The sequence below is a fragment of the Gallinula chloropus genome (genome assembly GCF_964237585.1).
Source record: "Gallinula chloropus genome assembly, chromosome: 4".
Classification (NCBI taxonomy): Eukaryota; Metazoa; Chordata; class Aves; order Gruiformes; family Rallidae; genus Gallinula; species Gallinula chloropus.
The window spans coordinates 17,472,292-17,495,681 of NC_140088.1; the positions used below are offsets into that span (position 1 = coordinate 17,472,292).

Below are 23,390 nucleotides of genomic sequence, written 5' to 3' on the forward strand. Positions count from 1 at the left end.
ACTCGGGAAAATCTCAGAACTTAATACTCTTAATATTCATGCTTTATTATAATTTGGTTAAAACTGGGCAGTGAATTTGAAATTACAGTGAATTGCACAGTACCTAATAACCATGTCTACTATGAATTATTCTCATTTCTGTCCCCAGCTTCCTCTTAAGTTGTGATTTTCCTGTCTTGTAACATTGTACTGCTTTCAAAAAAATCCTGTCTACATGGATGATGAAAGGTGGAAAAAGTATTGAGACATATAGTTGAAAAATCTTGATATTTGCAAAAGTCTCCTTCCTTTTAAACATTTAAGAACATTTCATACATACCCAGAAGGTAAATTCAGCTTGAGATAGCTCAGGCTTCCACTTTAGGCTATTTTTTTAAAAGACACTGGGTCTATGACATCATATTATTTTGTAAATTATTTCTCAGAATCTGTCGTAGTGCTCAAAGTAACTTCCGTCCCACTGCCTGGTTTTACCCCAATTATAATGAAGTATGAATTTCAAGAATGTTAAGTTCTGAGTCTCTTCCTGAGACTCAGGGAAAAGGAAAGCTTTTGAAATTGTTGCCTGTCCCAAGGTACAGTTTTCCTGGCATTTGGCCTGTTGGATGACCAGTTGCCATTGATGTAGCATGGAACCAGCTACAGCACATATCTATTTCTATCATCTATTTTCACCTGTTTGTGAAGGACATGGAAGTGACAACTCTGTGCAGGAAAGTTTTGGCTTCAGATCTCCTATCAATATTTTTATTTTTGCAATATAAATCTTTTTGGTACCAGCTTTTGTAACTGTGCCTTTTAAACAAAGCTGCTATAAACAGTCATTTACAGGTTCTGTTTCTGAGACAGCTTTAAAAAATGTGTCGTATATATTTGCTCTTGCTCTAAATGTTAAATATCATCACACATAACGATGCGAACAGATGGTATGCTGCATAAGCTGTTTATCATTTTACACATTTATCACTTTACAGTAGTGAAGTGTACATGTGTTTGATTAATATTAACTTTTGATTTATTTGGAGGTCTCTATTTTTTAAATTATTATGGTATATATTCTAATCCATACTGGCTTCCAACCTTGAAAATAAAATCCAGCAAAGACAGAGTAGATTGATTCTGTAGATCTTAATTGCATAAACTTTTTCATTGTGGAAAAGGATTACCTGGTTAAGGTTTTAATACTGGAAAGAATTTCTAAATATATGGATAACATAAAGGGTTTAGATTAAATTTAGATGCTATTGGTCCAGCTAAATAAATACTGTATCTTGGAATTAAATACCAGATGCTAAGAAGGTGTAAAATAAAACATCAACAGTCCTATTCAAATCAATATTCCTTTACATCCGCCACCTACAGAATGAGAGAACTTTCGTATTTGCCTGCTTAACAGGTCTGGATGTTCAGCATGTGTTACACCTACGTCACTGCATTTGAAACTAAAAAAGCATCTCAAAAACCATCTCAAGCTTATAGACATAGAACACGGATCATCCTTTGAGACTTCTGACTGCAGCATTGCATTAAAACTGTTTTTTCAAGTTTTTATTTCATCATAATGCATTTTGCCTGAGCTAAAGCCTGAAAAAAGGCAGGATTTTTCTTTGATACCATGGATGGAAAAATGATTTCAAGTTGGAGTGGAGCTGTGTGCTTGTTGTTCTGCTAAATAGCAATAATATTTAATGAGAGATCTTGCTCTAAACTGTAAGTTCTTTAGAATGCAAAATCTCCAGCCTGTCAGAATGAATAGAGGAGGCTAAAAACACTTACTTTGAAAATGACTGTTCATTTTGGAAGGCACTGAGTGATCTCAGTGAAGTATAACTGAGTCAGTTGAGTTTTGGATAGAGATCAAATTCCCAGCATGTATTCTGGCAGCATCTCTTCTTCACTGCTTCCATTCCTTGGTATCTTTTTATGTTCAAATAGCACATGTGGCACTTCAGTTTTATGTACAGCCATCATTCAGATTTCCATGACTTCTTATAAATTGGATAAATAAATAAATTATTTATACATATCACATATTTATATATATTTTTATCCATGCTTATGTACAGGTTTTACACCTATCCGTTCTTCTATGTCTGTTAATTAATAATATGGAAAGATCTATACAGCAAAAATGATGTTGTAGCACTAGGAATTACCCAGAGAGTACACATTTTAAAGTTTGCATTGCAGTTTAAAGTTTAACTGGCATCACTGTAATAGCTGATTGGGGGTTCATACAGTTAACATCTTTTTTCCGTGAAGTCTATTATGGACTACGATGGTCCTGTTGCTGTTGCTTCCAGGACATCAGATCAGATACTGGGAAATGAGGAGAGTGCCTGTTATAAAGGAATATCTCTTGAATGTGAGAATTTACTTCAGGAGTGAAGATTCTTTGTTCCTAGATGATCTGAAAAGAAAAGCTTCTTAATATCTCATTGGTTATCTCAGAGAGCATGGAACATATAAATGTTTGTGGATAATCCAGTCATGAAAAATTACTATAATTTAAGGAAATTATTTCATGTATGAAGTGCAGAGCTGTAGCACACTGTTGAAAATAAGATATGTAAAGGGAAAGATTTGGTTGAACTCATTAACTTTTTTTTCAACTGGTAATTATACGGAAATTAGTTGCATATTTCATAAAGAGCTAGCTTTGCTTTCCTGTTCTCATGTGGGCTACTTAAATATGTATCTTTATAAAAAAGACAGCAGTCAGAAATTCTATATCTTGGTGTTCTTTTCTGGTTTTAAAACTGAAATAACAGAAGTTTTCTGCATTTTGATCTAAAAGACTATTTTCTTTCTTTGCAGGTTAATAATGAGAATGTAGTAAAAGTTGGCCACAGGCAGGTGGTGAACATGATTCGGCAAGGGGGCAATCACCTAGTTCTTAAGGTTGTCACAGTAACCAGGAATCTTGATCCAGATGACACAGCTAGAAAGAAAGGTACATTTTTCTCTTTTGTTAATGGAGTCTTTTAGTCTTGCTCCACAGAAAACAGACTATGGGTGAAAAATTACTGTTTTGTAAATTCTGATTTATAGATTTCACTTTTAAAATTTGAAATGCCCTTTCCTAATTTAGAGCAATTTAATTCTGTTGCCTTATGCATTAATATGTGACCAAATGGTAATGTTCTCTTGTCATGCTAGTGATGAAATTTTATCTCTGAGTCTTTATACATTTATATGTTTGAAGATCTTGTAGTAAAATTTCTTGCAGCAGTGAGAGAGAAAATGCATGAAGACTACATTCTCCTTTAATAGTTACCTCCAAACATATTTGAGCTTAGTTTGACTCCTCTTGAAATCATTGAGAACTTAGGATTTTGCAAAACACGTATTTTAGAAAGGACCTCTGTAATGATGAGAAAAGTAAGCAATATGTTTAGACTGAAGTTATGTTAGGAAAAAAAGTACATTTTAGTGGGAAAATTCATCTAGATTAATTTAAAATAGAGGGGTTGCTTCAGCCAGGGAAAGTCCCTCCTCCTCCCACGAGTAGAAAAGAGACACAGCTGCTTTTTCTGCCACTTGGCTGCTAGCAAGAAAGTGGGCTATTCCAAAAGAAGTTAGTATGGCATCATTTGCCACAAAGACTTTGGGAAGGAACTGGCTGAGAAAAGCAGAAAAGAGAAAAAAAAAAAAAACAAAACCGGAAAAGGTGGGGGTTTTCTAATTTAAAAGCCTAAGGGTTTTTTTATATTAACTTTAATGGAGACTATGGGTTAACCTTTATCGTAAGATTGAGCTACTCCCTTAAAAATGTCAATGTGTTTCCCACCCACCTGCCCAAAAAAACACGAGGAAAACTTCTACCAAAAAAAAAAAAAAGTGAAAAAAAATGGATTTACCACTTTTTCCTTTACCTTAGATACCCCTGAATTTGCTCAGATAAAAGCTACTCTTGGGAAGTCATTAGGCCCTCATAATTACCATTAAGCAGAACAGATTGCTAACTGGTGTTTGCTACAGCAGCATCACATCTTTGAACATTCCTGTTCCTCCCACCAGTTCCTTGAGTTGTCGCTCACAACCGCCTGGCTTTTCATCACAAGGGTGAGCTAGAAGCTCCCACCCGAGGGGCTCCCTCTTATACACCATGAGTAAATTTTCCATCTACATTCTTAGTGCTCTTGAAATCTGTCTGCTGCTTTTAATAAATAAATAGTTAAGCAAACAAACCCCAATAAACCAAACATCTTGGGGGGGTTAGGGGCGTGGGGTGTGCTATATTACAGTAAACAATATCCAAACATGGTCCTGTGTTATTTTTCACTTGATAGAATTACTATTCACACATTTTAAACAAACTTTTCACCTCTGCCTTTTGGGATGTGTCACTTTTGCCTTAAATAGAAAGGCTGTTGTATACAACCCAAAGGGAAGTGACTTCTATACAAACAAACCCAGATCTTTGTCATCTTTCCAGAGCCTTCTATTATTAATGCGTCATTTGCCAAAAACATTCATTTTTTAATCTTGTCCCTTTATGATGCCAGTTGGTAGTCTTTCTTGTTACCTGGCAGTTGTACCTTAGGAATTCTGTGGAAGGATTTTCTTGCCATCATCTGGCACTGAACCTGAGCTATATTTTTGCTTTCTTTTGACACACTCTCACTCGAGCCTTTGTAAGAAGATGAGGAAGCTCAACAGGCAAAGGGATGAGACATAGTGTATATAGGTGATAGAGAAAGAAACTTGTTTACTTTTTTTGTCTGTCACTCCTTCTAGCCCTCAAAGTGCTTTGAGGCAGAGCCTGATGTACAGTAGTGACCAAAAACCCCAAGAATCCTTTTTTTTTTCCTGGTGTCCTGGAGCCTTTTCTGTTTACTGGAAATCTCCAACTGTCCTACCAACACTGGCATAATCTTTTCTGATGTTACCACCAGAAACATTGGCCATCGGGACACTAAAATGCCTGCAGGATTTTAGTTTCTGTGTTAGATGATTATCGTGATATTTTCCTATCTTTATTCTGAGGATCAGTTTATTCTGAGGATCACCTGCTTTCCCTAGTCTCACTGTAACTATTAAGATAAATTTGAATCTTTTTTCTTGTATTTCTCAGATTTAAGAGTTTCTTCAAAGATGAAATTAATCTGGCAGAGATTGGCTGGTCTCCGGGAGATTTTTAGCTATGTACATTTCTTAGAAGGAGGGGCACAACTGCTGTGAGGCTCGTTCTATAGAAAGTCTTTTTCCTACTGAAAAACAGAAGTGCACAGTTATTTAGCTTTAAATGTTTCTGTGTATCCTGTTACATAAAAGCTTGCTGATGTGTCACACAACCTACGCTAAAAGTAGAAACGGTATAGAAATTCAGTACATGAAAAGCATCTCAGGGTTTTTCCTCTGCATGTATGTATTTATTATTACCTTATTTAATGTTGTGTTTTATTTTAAATAAGTAAGAAATGGTGTATGTGAATACAGTGTTTTGGAGATTTGTATTTACTTACACTGTATATCCTTCTGTTTAATGCAAAGCCCCACCACCTCCTAAGCGAGCTCCAACCACTGCACTGACCTTGCGGTCTAAGTCAATGACCTCAGAGCTTGAAGAGCTTGGTAAGAAAGTGTTTTTTGACAAGCATGCTGGCATACTAGAAATGTAATATATATATGTGTATATATGTGAAATTGACTAAAAGGAACTGCACTGTATATAGTATATAGAACAGAAAAGGTTTTAAGAATGCTGCATCTTTGGAGAGTTCAAATATGCATGATTTGCATGAGTAGTTTTTGTTTAAACTTGTGCCTTTACTGCTACGCAAGAGAATGTTGATACATTTTATGCATCATCAAAGTGTGGCACATCTACTAAAAAGTAATGCCGTTTCATATTTTGTTAGCTTTGCTTTCTAAATTTTCAGTTCATCTAATATTGTTTTATTTTAAATTTCTGTGGCCTCTCATTAGTGGATAAAGGTAAGCTGCCAGAAGCTGTTGTTAAAAAGCTGACAGTGTTAAAGCAGCTTCAGCTTCAACTTGTTTTCATTAGACTCTGATCTGAAAAAGTGCATATTATGATATCACTTTGACTTCTGTGCATGATATAAATTTAATTCTTCTCAATATTGGTAATAAAAAATTATTGAGCATTCAGTCTTTTATTTGCTAATTTTAAGAAATGTGATTGTAGAGTCTTTTGCTTGATCATCCGCATTCTAGTTAAGCATAATTTGGGAATTTTGATTTATTTTCTAGAAGTCAGGAAGGTAATAGGTTTTTTTCTTCCTGGTTTTAATCTATTAGATCATTAAAAAGTAGAATTTCTGCAGCTAGACTAATAAAGGTGTTACGGATGTACCATACATACAAAGAGAAAACCCCACTGCATATTTATATATGACTGTTACACTAGAATGGTGTGTTTAGCAAGTCATAATTGGGTATAAAAACAAACCACATACTTCACTGCAGTCTAATAATATCTTTCATATAATAATACCATTTTCCATGTAATCCTACATTGATGTAAATACTTACATTTTATAATCTTTTTTTTTTTTTTTTTTCTTCCTGGCATGGACTCAATATGAAGGCCAACTGGAAGGAATCAAAAACCTTGTGGCCACTTTTTTTTCTCCCTGGAAGACAATGTTTTCTGGGGCAGATGGACCCCATCCATCCTTTAGTGAGTCAAGTTACATAGCTTCAGTGGGAGTTCTTACCAACAAAGGGGTGCTGAAGTGGTATCTGTCTTCTCCATGGTATAACAACCAAATGAAGACCAAAATGAAACAGTCTGATTATTCAGCTCTAACAGATGTCAGAAATTTTGACACTTCTGGGCCAGGAAGTTTAGGAGCCTGAATAAAGGTTTCAACATTTTGTGAATGCTCTATAATATATCTTCCAGGATTAAGATGTAAAATACTACTTCTGGAGCCACTTTTTGGTTTTGGATGTTTTGATTTGTTTTCCTTTCATGAAGTGCTAAGAGGCTGTAAAATTTGACTAGCTTATCTACAATATTTCCTGAGGGCACACAAAAATACTTAGGCACCATTCCCCCTACCCGCCCCCCACCCCGCCCCATTTCCCCCTTCTGCAAATCACTTCCAAACTGAGGTTATTCTTCCATTTCTCTTACTTTTCAATCTTACATAGTAGATACTGTTCTTAAAGCAGAGAGAAGCAGCACTCTCTTCTAGGAGAAAATAGCTTATTAATAGTAAGGTGACCTCTGCAATGAAGACCATTATATTTTAGCTCTCTCATCCCTCTGTTTGGGTTATAGTACTTAGTCTGCTGTTTGTTCTCATCGGCTGGTAAAAATCACTGCGGCTCTTGTGACTGGCAGCTGGGGGACATACTTGAATCTTTAAGCAAGTTTCCCATCCATATCTTTTATCCAGACAGAGCAAATATTACAGTGGCAAGACTTGACTGTTCTTAAGAATAGTCCTGAAGCATGTTCCAGAAGCCTATGTGCCCTGATAAAGCCATGGTCATACTAGAGCATGGCAGAAATTTGTCTTCTTCCTAAACAAGGTTATAAATGCCAGTTCTGTGATACTCTGAACATTTGCCACCCTAGCAAACAAATCAACTGCCTCTAGAAATAACATCTGTGGCCTACCTGTTTTAATATTTGTCTTGTAAACAGGCTATTATCAGAAGGAACAAGAATGCTTAAATTGCACAACAAATGAACAAGCTTCCAAAGTGAAAATGTTCTCACTATCATCAGTTAAAAGTTGTCTTTGACATAAAACACAGATTGTATGTGTGTATTTATATATAGCTTATATATCTTCATATGTATATGTGTATATATTGGACATCTGTATGAACTATGAGAACACCCACATTTTTATATCCATTAAGCTATCTAATGAGTAAGCATTTGTTTCATAACATATATGTGCAGACCAAGTAGGAAGTATGAACACTGTGGATGTTCTCATCAATATATATGTGTATTTTTTCTGAACTCAAGCAGCCCGTGGTCTCAATAATGTCTCGTGGCAAAGAATTCCACAGGCTAATTATGTGCTGTGTACAAATGTATTTCCTTTTTATTGGTTTTAAATGTGATTGCCTTTAGTTTTATTGAATGTCCCTTGTTACGTAATAGAAGAAAAAGATAAACAGAGATTCCCTCTTTGTTTTCCCTTAGAGGATATATTTTTGCAATTTCTCCTAGCTGAGCTAAACAACATCATTTTTTAAAATAATTTATGCATCTTGCAGTCTTTACAGTCACTTCCTTTGCCTGGCTCTGAACTCTACTTCTGGTTTTATTGACATGTTTTTAGCTACTCTGTTCTCCATGCTATTGAGCAGACCATCTCAGTTGTTATCTTTCAAATGAGTTAATCCAAACTATGGCAAATAATGTGTGCTAATGACTCCACTTCAGTCTGCAATTTTTTTTTTAAATGCCCTATTATCATAGTTTAAAAGCCCTGGTATCAATACGTTGTCCCAATTACTGGTTTAAAAAAAAATTAGGGAAAAAAATTATACATGTATCCTTAATATCTTAAGAGGAGCAATTTCTTATAGCTAAGGTATAAGCCCCTTTTGCTAAGGTATAACCTTGCTTTTGCCAAGCTGCTTATCTGCTGCGGTGTGATAAATACATGCATAGTCGAGGCTACCAGGGAGAAACTAACTTCTTAGATGGAAGGAAAATGTTTATGCTCAAAATGACAGACAAGGATTTAGAATATAAAAATTACCTTCAGAATTGATTCACAGTTCATTCCCTTTCTATTTCCAAGCTTCAGTACGGAAGAAGAAGGGTAAGGGGAAGCATTTTGTCTCTTGTTTAACCTGTTTCTCACCTTTCCATAGTGAAGGATAATAACATAATGTAAATGTTGGCATATGGTCCAGTTTATTTTATGGTGTCAAATGTACATTGATTATTGTATATGTTTTTTAGTTATTTAGTTAATAAATTGCAAACACACTAAGAATGCAAACAGAAGACTACATTTGAAAATATTCCCCACATTTCTTCCTTTTGTCTCCTTTCCTTCATCTTGCCTTTTTTTCCTTCTTTGTATCCAACTCTTTTCCAAACCCTTTCATATCATCTCCTCACAGTTACTGTGCTAACTGGGAGCCACAGAGAACGTGTGGCCAGAAACATATCCTCAGTGTAGTCCTCCGTTAGTGATTTCACTTGTCTTTTTAGTGGCCAGACGTTGCTCCCATAACCACACTGTCTCTGTCTCAGGAAATAGGGATCTTGCACACAACACTTCAACTTTTGACCTGGAAAAATGCTGCTCTGAACAGTTTTTAAGTTTTCAATATAACATCTTCCACGCTGTCCCGTATGCATGGAGTGCCCTCCCTGAACTGATTCATAAGGTCACTACCTTCTCCTTGAAATCTCTCCTAAAGACCCACCTCCCCCTGTGATCCCTATTAAGCAGTCGTCTAAGTAATGATGGCTAGGCAGAGGGGCAGGTAGTGATAGCGGTGCTATTTTAGTAGTTTTTATAGATCTAACTGTATATATATGTATATGAAGTTGGTTTGTGTTTAGCTATATTTTTCCATACTCCTATATGTCATTTTGCTTTCTTAGATTGTGAGCTCTCCGGAGCAGGGACTGTGTCATTTACATGTTTTCATGGTGTTTAGCCCAAGGAAGGATCTCAAATCTCCCTGAGCCCCTGGGTGATAGCTGGTGAAACAGTCTCTGTCCTGCTCTTCGACAAAGTTCAGTGTCTCAGAGAAAAAGCTAGGCTGTAGGCAGTGTCTTCTCTCAACAGGGAGGCTTTGGCTTTTTAACATTAAACAGGACAAAATTGGTTTATTTTCCACTCTTTATTTTTCTGCTCTTTCCTGACCTCCTTTCAGGTTGGTAACAGCTAGTGATATTGCCCATTCTCCATTCAGAGAATATGACAGCATATACTCCATTGCTACTAGTACTTTTCTGAAAAATATGTTTTGGCAGCATATAAAAATTATCTTTATATTGTTATTGAAGAGTCTTCTGTTTTCTGGGTCATAGGTGAGGAAGGCATTAACATGAAAATCATGGCTTTTGTGGTTCTGTTTGCCTGGTTTTGTTGGCTGTCTTTTGAGAGAGGGTCTGGTTCATTGGGAGTACAGGAGGAGGGAAGGACATAGGCTGTATTGTTTTCAACTCAGGGTAGAAGATAGAACACTTGTGTCTTAAAGAGCTAGGTAATAAAATCTTTAGGTTCACAGTGGTCTGGCATGGGCTATATTATCATTTTGCTGCAGTTACAGAGCATGAATTAGTAAAATTTAAACCATACTTCATCAATGCCACTGACTTTCTGCCTACAGTAGTTGCCTGACTCAGAGAGATAGCATCTGACCTGAAAACGTATGTTTGGAGGGGACGTGTTTTCAATAGTAAAACTACTTTCTGGATATTGTGGGATATCGGGGAGGGTGAAGGTGCCTTTTGTGACTTGTAAGTTTTCAAGAATTGTTGAATGAGTAAGTTACAGCAGCATGTAAACTAACAGTAAGTTGTAGCAGCAATTTTTTGGAGACAGTACTTAAAATAGCCTTCTAGGTAATGTGTAGTTAGCCCATTAATACTGGAGATTAACCAAAATATTCACTTAAAATGAAGATTTTAAAATACTCCAAAAATGAAACATTAAAAGAAAAATTATGGAACTCCCAATGCAGATTTTTGGCCATCATTTGCGTCGTCACTACAGAAAATAGGTATCATTAGAGTTTCAAAATTAATATTTTAAAATTATAAGTTTAAATGTTTATTAAAATGTCCTGTGGCTCATGAAAAGCTTGTTTTTAAAGGGCTTTTCCTTCAGTTTTAGCTTCTACTTGTTTATCAATAAATTCTTGTGGATGAAGAACTTTAAAATTATATCTTTAAGGAACACCTCCAAACACTAAGATCTGTGAATGACTAGATACTTAACTTAAAAGTTTCATGCTCCTAAACTTTTTTACTGCCAGGAAATGGCTTTGATTTAATGAGTAATTTGGGATTTTCAGTGAAATCTAAAATGGACAGTGTTTAGTTTTAAAAACCTAGTATTAAATATCCTCTAAGAGAAAGTACAAAATTGAGGATAGAGTGGGCTAAGCTGTCCTAGTGACAATGGGAATGACGAGATATAAATAATTCTTCTGCATTAATGAATATTTCTTTGACAGTGTCACGCAAGCATCAGTTGTGAGCTAGGGGAGTGCTCTGTTTGTTCTTAGATATGATATGGTAATCAATATAAAATAATCCCTCAATATGTCTTGATACTGATCTGCGGGTTTTGATGTGGGCTACAGTGCGAAATACCAATGTAGGATTTTCCTCCTTTGAATAGTTTAGATGCTAGTACCACCTCTCAGAAACAGAATAACTGTGGTATCATCAACACAGAATATTGTTACCTGGCATCAAGTCTTAGCAGCATTTGCATAGCAAAATATCAGTTGATGGCATTCAAAAGAAATATTATTAGCTCTGTCTGCAATAAGCATTCACACTTCATCCCATTCCTGTTGTCCATTGTTTCAAAGGTGGCAGATTCTAATGGCATCTGAAACAATGAAATTGCAGAGCAAATATATATAAATGAATGCCAAAGTGCGGCTTACCTTACAGTGTTGTTATGTTTGAAGAAACTACTCACAGACGTCTGGGTTGAAAAATCATTTTTTTATTTCACTGTGGTGAAGTTGATGATGGAGATTTGTCTGCAGGAGACAATGGAAATGCCATCAAAAGAACTTTTTACAGCACTCGCGACATTGACTCCTTTGATAGTTTCCAGCATCGGCAGTGCTTCTGTGTAGGAAGAAGGTTTTCTGATCTTGACCAGACTGCATTTTAGAAGACGAGAGCAAAAGGCATCAGGCTTAATGAAGAATTCTTGAAGGGTATCCTTGTAAGTAATTGATTTACATTATATATTTGGAATTCCAATGAGATAGCGATGTAATAATAAGAGAAAGGTTGTCACCGGGTTGTCATTTTTCACAAGCATAAAGCAATGACTCTGGGTGCAATCTGTGAAGTAGATATCTGAAGCAATGTGGGCACCCTTCTTTCATTGATGTAGCAAAGTTACAGATGTTAGGACTTGCCGTCTAACTTGTGAGTAGTCCAGAGCAGTGTAAGAAGATGTAGGATCAGGATCATGTCTCTGGCATACAGTGCTTTTAAAACACTTTGTAAGAGAAAAGTACTGAAATTGGGCATGTCTCAAGGAGAGCAATGCTAACCCTATGTTGTCCACTGAAAAAATCAAAAAATTGGAAGTGTGCATCAGCTTTGTGCAAAGTAACTTTTGGCACAGAATCATAAAATAACAAATAATTCCCAGTGCTGAACATTTCTTCAAACCAGGGTTTATGTTCCTTGAGGTGGGCAGCTTTAACTAGCATCTTTTGAAAAGACTGGGAATCCTGAGCAGAGGTCAGTCGAGTCTCTGTGTGGGCGTTCTCGTCATTTACACTAGTATTATTTTGAATTTTATCTTGAGTATGTAGTGCCCTTTCATGATACTTGTTTTTCTTTACTGCAGGACGGTAATTCAAAAGGTTTTTAAAACCTCTCTGCATCAGCCAAACAAGACAATGGTATAAAAGAAGTTGGAAAAGGAATTGTAAGTGTTCAAGAAAACATGGGGTTTGTAGCATTTGGAGACAGACAAATTAAATACATGGGCATATGTGAGTGTCGCTTGCTGTGCTCAGATACTACTAATTGAATAACTAACCACATACTCAAAATCACAAGTGCCTGAGGAACAGTAAAAATTGCATGTGCTTCCCAACATCATACAGTTAGGGCAGTGGAAAACCTTTTCAACACTTTTAATGTGTTCTCTCTCTTTTTCAGGAGCCAGGGAGATGAAGGACTTACCTCCCTCATCTCAAAACTCCCTTTGCTGCTATTACTCTTTTTTTTCCCTTCGAATGTTCACATACCCATGTTAAATAATTTCTAATATAATTCAAAATAAATGTTTTTAGATAATTCATCATAGTTTGTTTGGTTTTTCCCCTCGGTGTGGAAGTGTGAAAGTAAGAACAGAGAAGGCTGCAAGTGTCTGAGGTCCTCCACCTTTCTTTTTGTTTTCTTTTGGTTGATTGTCTTTCTTCTGTGACTAGGCCAAATTTTCAAATGCTGTCTCTTAAACAGAATATCAAATTGCCACTTAAATTCCACCTGGCTTGCAGGGTAGGAGTGGGTATTGACTATATTCTCTGCTTTGTTTTTGTTCTTAAACAGAAACCTCTGTTAGACAATGACCATTCCTCTTTCAAGGTAGGCTGAATTGTAAGGCTTCAGGATTGCAGGTGCATTTTAAATGCCTGTATAATTATTTCATTAATTGAGCATACTGTTAAAGAGCTGGTACTTGAAAATTGTATCTTCAGAAGGAATTTGCACATATCAGTTTTCTGCCTTCCTTTAAATTACTTTTGATAGTGTGATTATAATATGTAAATGTGACTTATATGTACTAATGTAAAAATATTTGCAGCCCTAGAAACACAAATAAGGCTTACTTTGAAGAAAGCTCTTTGTTGTGAAAACATAAAAATCATTTTCATAAATCTTGTAATGGTGTTTATAGATCCTCAATGTTAAATGATTATTTTTAGTCACTAAACAGGTTTTATGTTTTACTGATTTATTTTACATAATTTTCCCTTTTTTGGATTTTAGTGTACTTTGTAGAGTTTATATTATCCCAGAGAAAATACAAGTATTTTCACTCAATTCTCATAAAAGGAAAGTGTTTCAAATGGCTTATGATTTTGACTGTATTGCAAAGCACTTTTGTTATTTCCTCATTATGCTAACTGCTAAAGTAATATTCCTTGCCTATTGTTTGCAGTATACTACAAATTGTGATTTTGGCACTGTGATTTAAGTGCAGTCCTGCAAATTGGTCATTTGGGGTGGGGCTGGAAGAAATTAATTCCAGATTAAAATGTGCTCGTGGTGGCAGATTTATGAGGATTAACCTAAATGAAAATTCAAATCATTCCATTTCTGTGTATTTTTTTAATTACACATTTTCATGGCATAACTGTAGGCCGAACTTGTTTCTTTCCTCTATATATGATCATAAACAACAAATTTGGATTAAGTCTTAACCTTTAATATTCTGACCCTGAAACACTGTGTTAGCTAAGGTTAGTCTCTAAATTATTCACAGTATGTGGAAGGCCTCGTTATGCTTTACCTACTTTCAGTCTTTGACAAATTGTTATGCACCTATTCCTATCTGAATAGCTAAAAAGAAAGACATTAGTTTTCAGTGGGCATAGCTGCTGTAACAGCGATCTGTTTTCAACTACCTGCAATGAGGACTCACCTATTTCTCCCCAGAGGCACTAGAGATCTGGGCATGAAGTATGGTTGCTTCCATGCCAAGCAGCACTATCCTATCAACTTATTTAGCCTAATCAAGCTTTCTTTTGAAATCAGTAGGTTCTCATCTTTCTGCTACCACCCCATTAGTATTGGAAAGCTGTTCTAGAATTTTATTCATCTCCTTCTTTGAAGGCATTGTTTAGGTTCCCCTATGTACTGTTTGCTGAAATTGTCCTTTACACAGTTCTCCCCACCCACAGACATTCACCCTGAGGTATTTAATCAAGTTACTTCCCAGCTATTCATATACAAACTAGGCAGGAAAAGGTCTGTTGTGTATGTATGGGAAGTGACAAAAATCTAAAAGGAATACAGTGTAAGTAAGTGCACCTAGATGCCTTTTAGATGCCCTTTTGCCTTCCCCTCCCTCCCCCATATGTACAAACTTGAAATTATACATATAGACTCCTGGTCTAAACCAAGCTTCTTACTGTTGAAAAGAAACTGATTTTGAAAAATGAATCCATAAGATAAGAGCAACACCACAGCTATATTTTTATGTAGTTTGAATGAATCTCTGTGCATTTCTAGTAAGCACACGTAAAGACTACCCCTTTAGTTTTAGTATTGCTCTTATGTAACTGATTTTTGCAGATTATTGACAAGGAAACAGATTTTACTGGCTAATGAAAGAAATTAAACTAAACTTTGCAAGCTCGTATTCAGGGAAGGCAATGGAACAAAATATGTACATACGCAGTACCTGACATTCAGGGCTGTGTGCCTAGGCCTGTTGACACCAAGGAAGAATGAATGTCCTGTGTTCCCATCACTTTTCAAAAGGAAAAATACGTGCCAAATATTTGACTGTGGTTGCCTGCAGATGCTAGAAAAGGTGGGTGATACTACAGTATATAGGTGCAATTGGCATTGTATGAAGTTTTGCATAACTGATTGTGCCTGGTACAGTTTCTGTCTGTATCTATCTTAGGTATTTACAAGGCATCTATCACCTTGGTACCTAAGCAGTTTGAAAAATGCACCCACCCCAGGAGGCATGATGCAGATACAGGCAGAGGCCCAGGTCCAGAGCAGCAGAGGCAGGTCCCATGAAGCTCCCCAACTGTGTTACTGCTGTTGTTGAGCTCCTGGCCCACTTGTTGTGGCCAAGGAACATCTCCACCTACCTGTCAGCAGGAAGACGGTACCCCACCCCTCACGTCCAGCTCCACTGGTGGGGAATCTGAAAAGGAAAGATAATGGAAAAGGCAACGATCCAGTAGCAGAGGTGAAACAGAAATGGTGGGATTTCAAAAGGAGGGATTCTTAAAGAGCAGCACATCTCAGGGGAGGGATCAACTGCCAGTCCAAGTGGCAGGTAAGGCACGACACAGGCATAAATCTCAAATGTTCTTCAGTGAACAAAAGTTAAAGAAATACCTCTGATGTCTCTAAAGTTTGTCTATATTCAAAGCCCTGCTCTGTTCTTGGCCTCTGTCTCAGTCCTCTATCCCTACAGCTGAATCGCCTGCTCAATTCTCTGTGTATCTCAACCCTATAATTGCTACGATCCTAAATATGTCTAATAACAAACTTAAAAGACTTTCACTGATACTGAAAGCTGTGGTGCCAAGAGACAGCATGGTACAGCAGTGCTCCAAAATGATGGACATATTCATGAATCTAAAGACTGGAATAATCCTGGCTTCTAGTCACCATGTTCAGAACAGGACTGGGGAGACCAGAGATGACCCCTGCAAGCACAAACCATGGAGCATTTCTCCTGTGGCCACCAGGAGCAATTGCTGATCTACCACATCAGGCCAAGCTCTGTATCAGCCCAGTGCAAACACCTGTACAGTCAGCTGCAGGCTTCACTGCAGAAACAGAGGATGTGTCTGACAAGAAAGAAAGGAGATAGCTAGGACTTTGATAAAGGTTCACTAGTTACTATTACATGGATCTCATTTTTTCTTTAAACATAGCAGAAGCAGCGAGATAAAACAACAGTCTTCAGAAGCCTGTGAGTCCCATGTGGCTTTTGGAAACAGCTACATAGTACTCACAGGGACCAAACACTAAAGTTCAAGTGCAGTGGGTCACTGACTTCCAGATGTTTATATTCCTTTAGCCCATATGTATGCTCCTTTCTGATTCCCTTACTTGCTGATATCCAAATGGGAGTCACACCCTGTCAGAGCAAGGGATGTGAGTTTAGGAACACAAAGCAAGACACAACTTTGCCAGTTTATTGGCTGGTATCACTAGGTATAAATATAAAGATATCTGTAAAAGACATGAGTGACCTGCTTCGCCTATAAGTCATATATATCACTGTGAGCAAAATGCTGCGTGTAGGAATGGTGTGTAAGGTGGAAACAACTAGAAAGATCATGGAACCTGACCTCTCCCCTTTGCTTCACCTGGAAAGAAGCTAGCTCTGCTTCTCTGTACCCAGTGGATTGAAAGCTTGGCTTTAAAAGAGAGAGCTTTTTTTAAAAGCCAATTAACAACCAAGTAAAATCAACCATGTTGCTACAGTTTGGTTCATAGCCAGTTTTGATTGGACAGTCTTAGTTCCCTCTCTTTTTTTCAGGTCAAGTCACCCCTTTGCCAAGGAAATGAAGAAAAGGTGGATAGTTGAGACAGCTTAAATCCTATTGTTGGCAGCTGTCAGCCTCTTTTCTGGCTGATAAGGACAGATTTTGACCCAACGAAGTTTCCCAGTGCCCCTACTGTAACTGGCACACCTTTTCCACAGCACCAACCTAGCCAATGGTGCAACCACCTTACCAAGATCCAGTCTGAATTTAGGGCGACCTTTGGTCATCAAGGATTGGATTTATTGGGCTGAGACTGACAGGTTCATCAAGGCAGTGTCAGCCATTGACCTTCAGGCAGTTTTTCCCATGATTGCTCTGCAGTGGACAAAAGCTTGTGTAAGGCCATGCCTGTAACACACCCTCGGTTTCCCCATGCCCCATGTCAACACTTCGCAAAGCTTCCAGAAGCCGGAGTTACTAGAATTGTTGAAGACCTTGTTACAAAATAATAAGAGTTATGAATATTCCTTTTCATTGCTAGTCAAGTTAAACCTATCCTAAAACCTGTGAATGTATTCATTATTCATAAGTATTCGCCAGTAGTTTCCACAGTTAACTAACTTTCTGCCCAGGGGTTTTCACAGATGGTTTGCTCATACTCTTTGTCATTTGTGTTATTGGTCACCTATGCCAGATGCTGTTCCTTCAGCTCTGAAAGGCTGAAAATACTGAATAGGAGGAGAGCAAGGGGTAAATTTTCATGGAGAACTAGGAGCTTTGCAAAAATATATGAAGCTTTTTCAGAAAAACTTTTCTTTGCAAGCCTCTGGCAAATGTGTAAACATGCACAAATAACAAAAGTGTTCTGGTTCCCCCTGAATCTGAACAAACTAAACTCAGTGATGCTATTTACAGAAATATTTATAGATTAATGTGGGGCTTGGAGGGTTTTTTATTTTGTTTTGCTTCAATTTTTAATTTAATTTAGCTTGCTTCTATTACTTACCAGTTGCTAGGTGGGCTCTGTTTAGAACGCTTGTCAGGAAAATGAAGTTTTCAAATACAGGGAATTTTTGGATGACATGTCAAAAGAAATACAAAGACATTTTGTATGACCAGTGGCTCTACCAGAATGAATATATATGATCCCTTATCTTTCTCTGATTCCATAGAATTTAACTGAAATGTGTGTTTGCTATGTGTGGTAAAAGTAGGTCCCCTGGTTTTTTGTTCTTTTTTTCATGTGTAATCAAACAGGAAAATGCTAAGGAATAATTCATGGTCCTACACTGTAGTTGTTAAGAGAGATTTGTTAATGAAGGATTGCAGCTGCGGCTGTATTAGGCAAAGGGAGAGAAGAATTGCAAAGGAAGAAGCAGTTATCGCAGTTAGGTAGATAGACAGTCCCTTTCAAATCTCCATGGAGTGGAAGAGCCAATGATTGCATGACAGTTTGTCCCTAAAATTCATTTTCATAAGGAGATCATGCTTTTTTGCAAATACAATTTCATCCTCACTTTCCATAAAACATACAACTGGACAGACCAGGCAGATGCAGACAGAATGTGAATACTTTGAATGTGAATACTTTGGAGTAGTGAACATGCTAAATGCACAAATAATATCCATTTTTTTAGCACTTAAAAAGTCATAATTATATTAAACCATACAAAAACCCTTTAGAGCAGTGTAATATCAGAGGTTCTTGGGTGTAGAAATAATGAGTGCCACATTAGGGTGGGCAGGGTCTGATATGTAGAAGGGATCCTTGGGTCTGTCAGAAGGAGCTTTCATTTAAAAACATATAACATTTTTTTTAAAATTAAAAATTTAAAAAAAACCTGATTCATAAACAGAACCAGTAGTATCATTTAACACAACCTCATCAACACCTTCCAGATGTAAGCTTACAGTTTACAGCTGAGGTCTGGAGAGCAGCATATAGAGTATTTCATAGAGCAGAAATTAATCCTTAAAGAACATCATATTTCAAGATTAGGATGCCAGAGAATAGGTATGATGCCGATCTGGTGTTCAGACCACCATAGGGTGAGAGGCACAGTCAGCCAGCTAGGAAAGTCAGGTTACAGTCCCACCAACAGCAAGGCTTCTCTCACATATCCCTTGCCTGAGTGTGAGGAAGGTAGGCTCTTTGGGTACCCTATGGCAACATTTTTAGCCAGACTGCCCCAGATTAATTTCTAATGACCAAATTGTCCCCCTCCAAAAATGCCCAAAACAGAACAAAACCCCAAAGTGGACTCATTTTTTTTTTATCTGAAGCATGGAAAGGGTGAGCGTTACGGCCACTGTCTCATGTAATCATGGATGGTGCTGAGCAGATCAGGCTCCATCAGGAGCAGGGTGATCGCTGTGTGTACAAAAAGCTGAGCCATTTCTAGCCTTTGGGAGTGCATTTGCTGCAGGGGAGGATTTGGAATAAGCGCATATATAATATCCTCCTCATTAACATCTATAACAATGCCTCTTCACACACTAAGCTGCCACAGGGAAGATTGCACCCAGATTTCCACCGTGTGCCCTCAGGCAAGGGAAGAGATAGCCAGGGGAGGGCAAAACTAAATTTATTTTCAGAAGATTTATGAGATCCTGGTGAGCAATGCCCCCTCAGATAGCATTACTACTGTTTGGAGAAAAGAGCAAGAAAATCCAGCAAATGTTGGGGAGGGCATTGCTCGCAGGATAGATGCTGTGGATGGCCACCCTCATGCTACAGCAGTGATTTGGGACAGAGCGCACGGGGACGGAGGGGGGGGTGGAGGTGACGTCAGACGTTGGACAAAAGCGAAGATAGCCAGCAGTGCTTCAGAACAACAAAGGGCTGCCCTCAGCCAGTGGTGGAGCACATCTGGCACCCCAGGAAGCTCAATTGGACACTTGGCCCTGAGCTCATCCCAGGGATTTCTGACTGACACCACTGCAGTGCATAGGTGAGCTTTTTGATAGGTTCACTGACATTTCCTGTGACAGTCACGATGAGGGGAATTGGTAGTTCCTGCCTTGGGATGCAGCATGGCTGTGTGTGTTATGGGTACAGGACAGTGTGCATTTACACCAAAAGCGGTTAATAACATCAACTGCCACGTGCACCAGTGCAGTCACTAAACTTTAGTCCGCCCTTCCGTTTGCCCAAACACATACACTCTGGCTTCCCAACTGGCTTCTTTCTATGTGTTGTCCAATGCATGTAGATACCTCCATCTGCCTGGCCTCAGATACAGTGGTTGTTGCTCCTCTATTTGATTGCCAGATGTCACTGGGGAACAAGATGGGGAGGTTCCTGGATCCTCGGGGCAAGCTGGCCGTCACCGAGGGAGCTCGCCATCCACGCCGGCTGAAGAACAGGAATCTTCAGTGCCTGCCTCTGACGAAGACTCACCGGCCAGGACCACAGAGAGCTGGCAGTGGCCGTTGTCCTCATCTGAAACGCACAGCAACGTGGGGGAGGATTTTGAGGGATTTCAAACGCCAGCGCGGACTCCGGAGTGTACCATGGACATACAGTCTCCTGGGGATCAGTCACTCAGTAGGACTCCTCAGTTTGAAAGTGACTCTCCTGAGGAGGAGGGAAATGATGAAATGAATGAAGAGCACCGCGGTGTTGAGCCTGTCTCTAGGGATCGGGGTTGGAGAGGGCAGCCTCAGCTAACAGAGGGAGAGAAGCTGTTGATGGAAACCAACAGTAGGATTGTGCAGCTGCTGGAAAATATCAAGAGGGAGCATGCACAGTCCATGGGTCTCATGTCGCAGTCCATGGGCCGTATGGAGCTGCAGCTGGGCATTGTGGCTACCTCCACAAGAGCCATCCATAACTACCTGTCAGAGATTTTAGCTTTCCTCAAGCAGCCAAGGACACAGGTCCTTGAAACACGCATCTCCCAAAGAGCCACCCCCCATGTCGAGTTAACCTGTGCCTCGACATGGACTGGTGAGGACGCAGTGGCATCCTCCACTGTGTGCTTACCAGGGGCTGAAGGGACGAGCGACTCTCGAGAAACACCGCAGGCCACGCTGCCTTGTCGCAGTGGCCGGCTGCAGAGAGCCATAACCGAGAGGGCCTCGTTGCCCATGCCTACACGCCAGGCAAAAGGGGGAGGGAAGAAAAAATAACCATACCATAGGATTTTTAGGGGTTTTTTTAATGTGCCTGTCCTTTTAATTCTTAGCCATAAGGCCATCAGTGGCAGAATTCAACCATTTCCTACATTGGCTAACATTGTATTCTGGCTGACTAGATTAGTCTAACATTTTGTAGTTTATATTTGCACTGTTAACGATGTGTGCTGCTGGTATTTGAAGAACATTTGCCTCTGTTCTTTCACTTTAACTTCATACGAGCATTTTTTTACTCTGTGCCAAGCATTCATTGCTTTTCTTACAAATACAAGTCATTTCTTGAGGCAGCTGTTTTTTGAGTTTTCTTTCTCCATTATCCCATCCCCTCTGAGCAAGCATTCTGGACTTGGTGGTAAGTATACAGGTCTTGGCAATACTCGCCTCCAAAATTGTGTTCGATCAGTCTTTGCCTGGTGTTTCTGGCATGCCAGCCTGAGGTGTTGGGGTTAGCCTGTACCGGATCATGATCATTCTTATCCTCTGTGGGTCTGACAAGATCACTTTCTAAGACCCTCGGTGGAGCTAATCCACATGTCTTGGCTATGTCGTACAATAAGTAATGTTGCCAGGATCATACCTCATATTTACCTTTTTTGAGGCCTGTGTAGTGATGTGCCACCAGATCTATCTAGGCACCTGACTCTGATTTTCAAAGTTCCTTTTATGATGGATCTGGTGGCTTGATGGGCAGCATTATAACTTTTCCTCTGAGAGAGTCTGGGGATTTGAAACAGGAGTCACTAAGCAATGTGTTCTATGGGGATAAGAGCCATCTCCTGCAACCAATCTATTAGGAGGAGACTGTCCCCTGTAATTATCACAGATATTAATTATTTAAGGAAAAAAAGAAAAAAAAAAGCAACTTGCCTAGCAGCCAGACCTCTTGAGAATGTAAAAGTCATGACATGCTGTTGGGTGCTGTGCTACTATGTCTGTGATTAAGAGCTTTTCATCAGAGACGACCTACACGTTGATAAAATGCAACTCCTTTCTGTGCCTTTAGGCCATCTAATTTCCTGAGGGCTGGCACCCTGAGCAGAGCAGGGGTGCAATTGGTAACCCACAGGGCAGATGGAAACGCACTTTGCAATAAATTATTTTATATCTGTTGGTGCTGCCTCTCTCGGGGGAATTTAATATAGTGGCACTCAAATTGCTATATGCATGCAGAGGCATCAGACTGGCTTATACATGTGATATCCCTGACAGTTCTCTGAAAGGATGCTGTTACCAGGAGCCTCTTGAGCGGTGGTAACCAGTGATCACAGGTGTAGCATGGCTCCTGTGTTTGACTCTCCACGTACCGTTGTAACTTCTCGTAAAGGTTCAGAAGAGTTTATATGGCAAAGCAGTGATGAATTGCTCCTCTGGCAACTACTAGAGAATAACTTTAGGCCTAAAATTCCTCTTCTATGATTACACTCTCTGTCCAGCGAGACTCTTCTTCCCTGTCTTTCTGCAAGACTGAAGTTATTAAAAATAAAGCAGATAGTATTTTGTTATTCTACCAGTCAGCCACAAATTGCTCCCTCAGAAGTATGTGTGCGTGCGTGCTTGTGGCTGTACTTTGCTAAATGACTGGTTTAACAACAAGACTCAGCTGGCATGGCCAACCTCCAATGTAGGCTTCTTCCACTACAGAATATTTCTTCCCTTTCACCTATGTCCAGCTGTGTGCCTTTGAATAGTTGAATATTCTTCCTTTTAATACCATTAGAGGCGTGCTTCTTTGACCACACTGTTGACACACCTTGCACTGGCTTTTTTATCTCTTTTGTTAAAACTGTTTGTAAAGATTTCCTCAAGAGAATTTCCAACACGAGCTTGTAAGATTGCCCTCTCAGTGGTATGAGAAGTGCATGCTGCAGAATATTTAAGCTCACAAGGAGGTTGGGAGAGAAGCCGATTAGTAATCCTGACAAATTATTCCAGTATGGGCGGCCTTTTGAACGTGTGTTTCTGGTGCATACATGGTTTGCACACTGGTGCTGTGGATACAAACAGCCTAGTTAAAGGCGAAGGCAGGTGGAAGTTTGTCCCAATATGCTTACGACTTGCTTCTTTGGGATGAGTTTGAATGAAGCTAAATACAATTCAGCCAGTGAATTTTCTTGGCCTATTTAGCACATTTGACAATACAGTGAGAATGTTTGGGTTTTTTGGGGGTTGGGTTTTTTGGGGGTTGAGGTTTTTTATTTTCATAGTGCTTTCACTTCAAAAGTGTGGTGCAGTTACAGCCAGATGCTACGATTTTGACGTATTCTGCAGGACCCGCCATGTAGCTGCTGCCATTTAGAATAAATCTTGTTCCACACGCTGGCTGCTTCTGTAGCTTCAGATTATTTTTTTGTTACAGTTTTAAAATGACAACCTCCACTCTATCTTTGCTT

At 38.8% G+C, this 23,390-nt stretch overlaps 1 protein-coding gene across 2 annotated transcripts in view; it reads left to right on the plus strand.

Moving 5' to 3' along the window:
- SHANK2 (SH3 and multiple ankyrin repeat domains 2) overlaps positions 1–23,390 on the plus strand; it is a gene marked incomplete at both ends in the record, with an annotated part of 309,427 nt that overhangs the window by 267,587 nt on the left and 18,450 nt on the right. For both annotated transcript variants that reach the window (XM_084263484.1, XM_084263485.1), the window contains 2 exons: positions 2,818–2,953; positions 5,497–5,607. In XM_084263484.1, the coding sequence (XP_084119610.1) occupies positions 2,818–2,953; positions 5,497–5,607 (247 nt within the window). The remainder of the gene's footprint in view (positions 1–2,817; positions 2,954–5,496; positions 5,608–23,390) is intronic.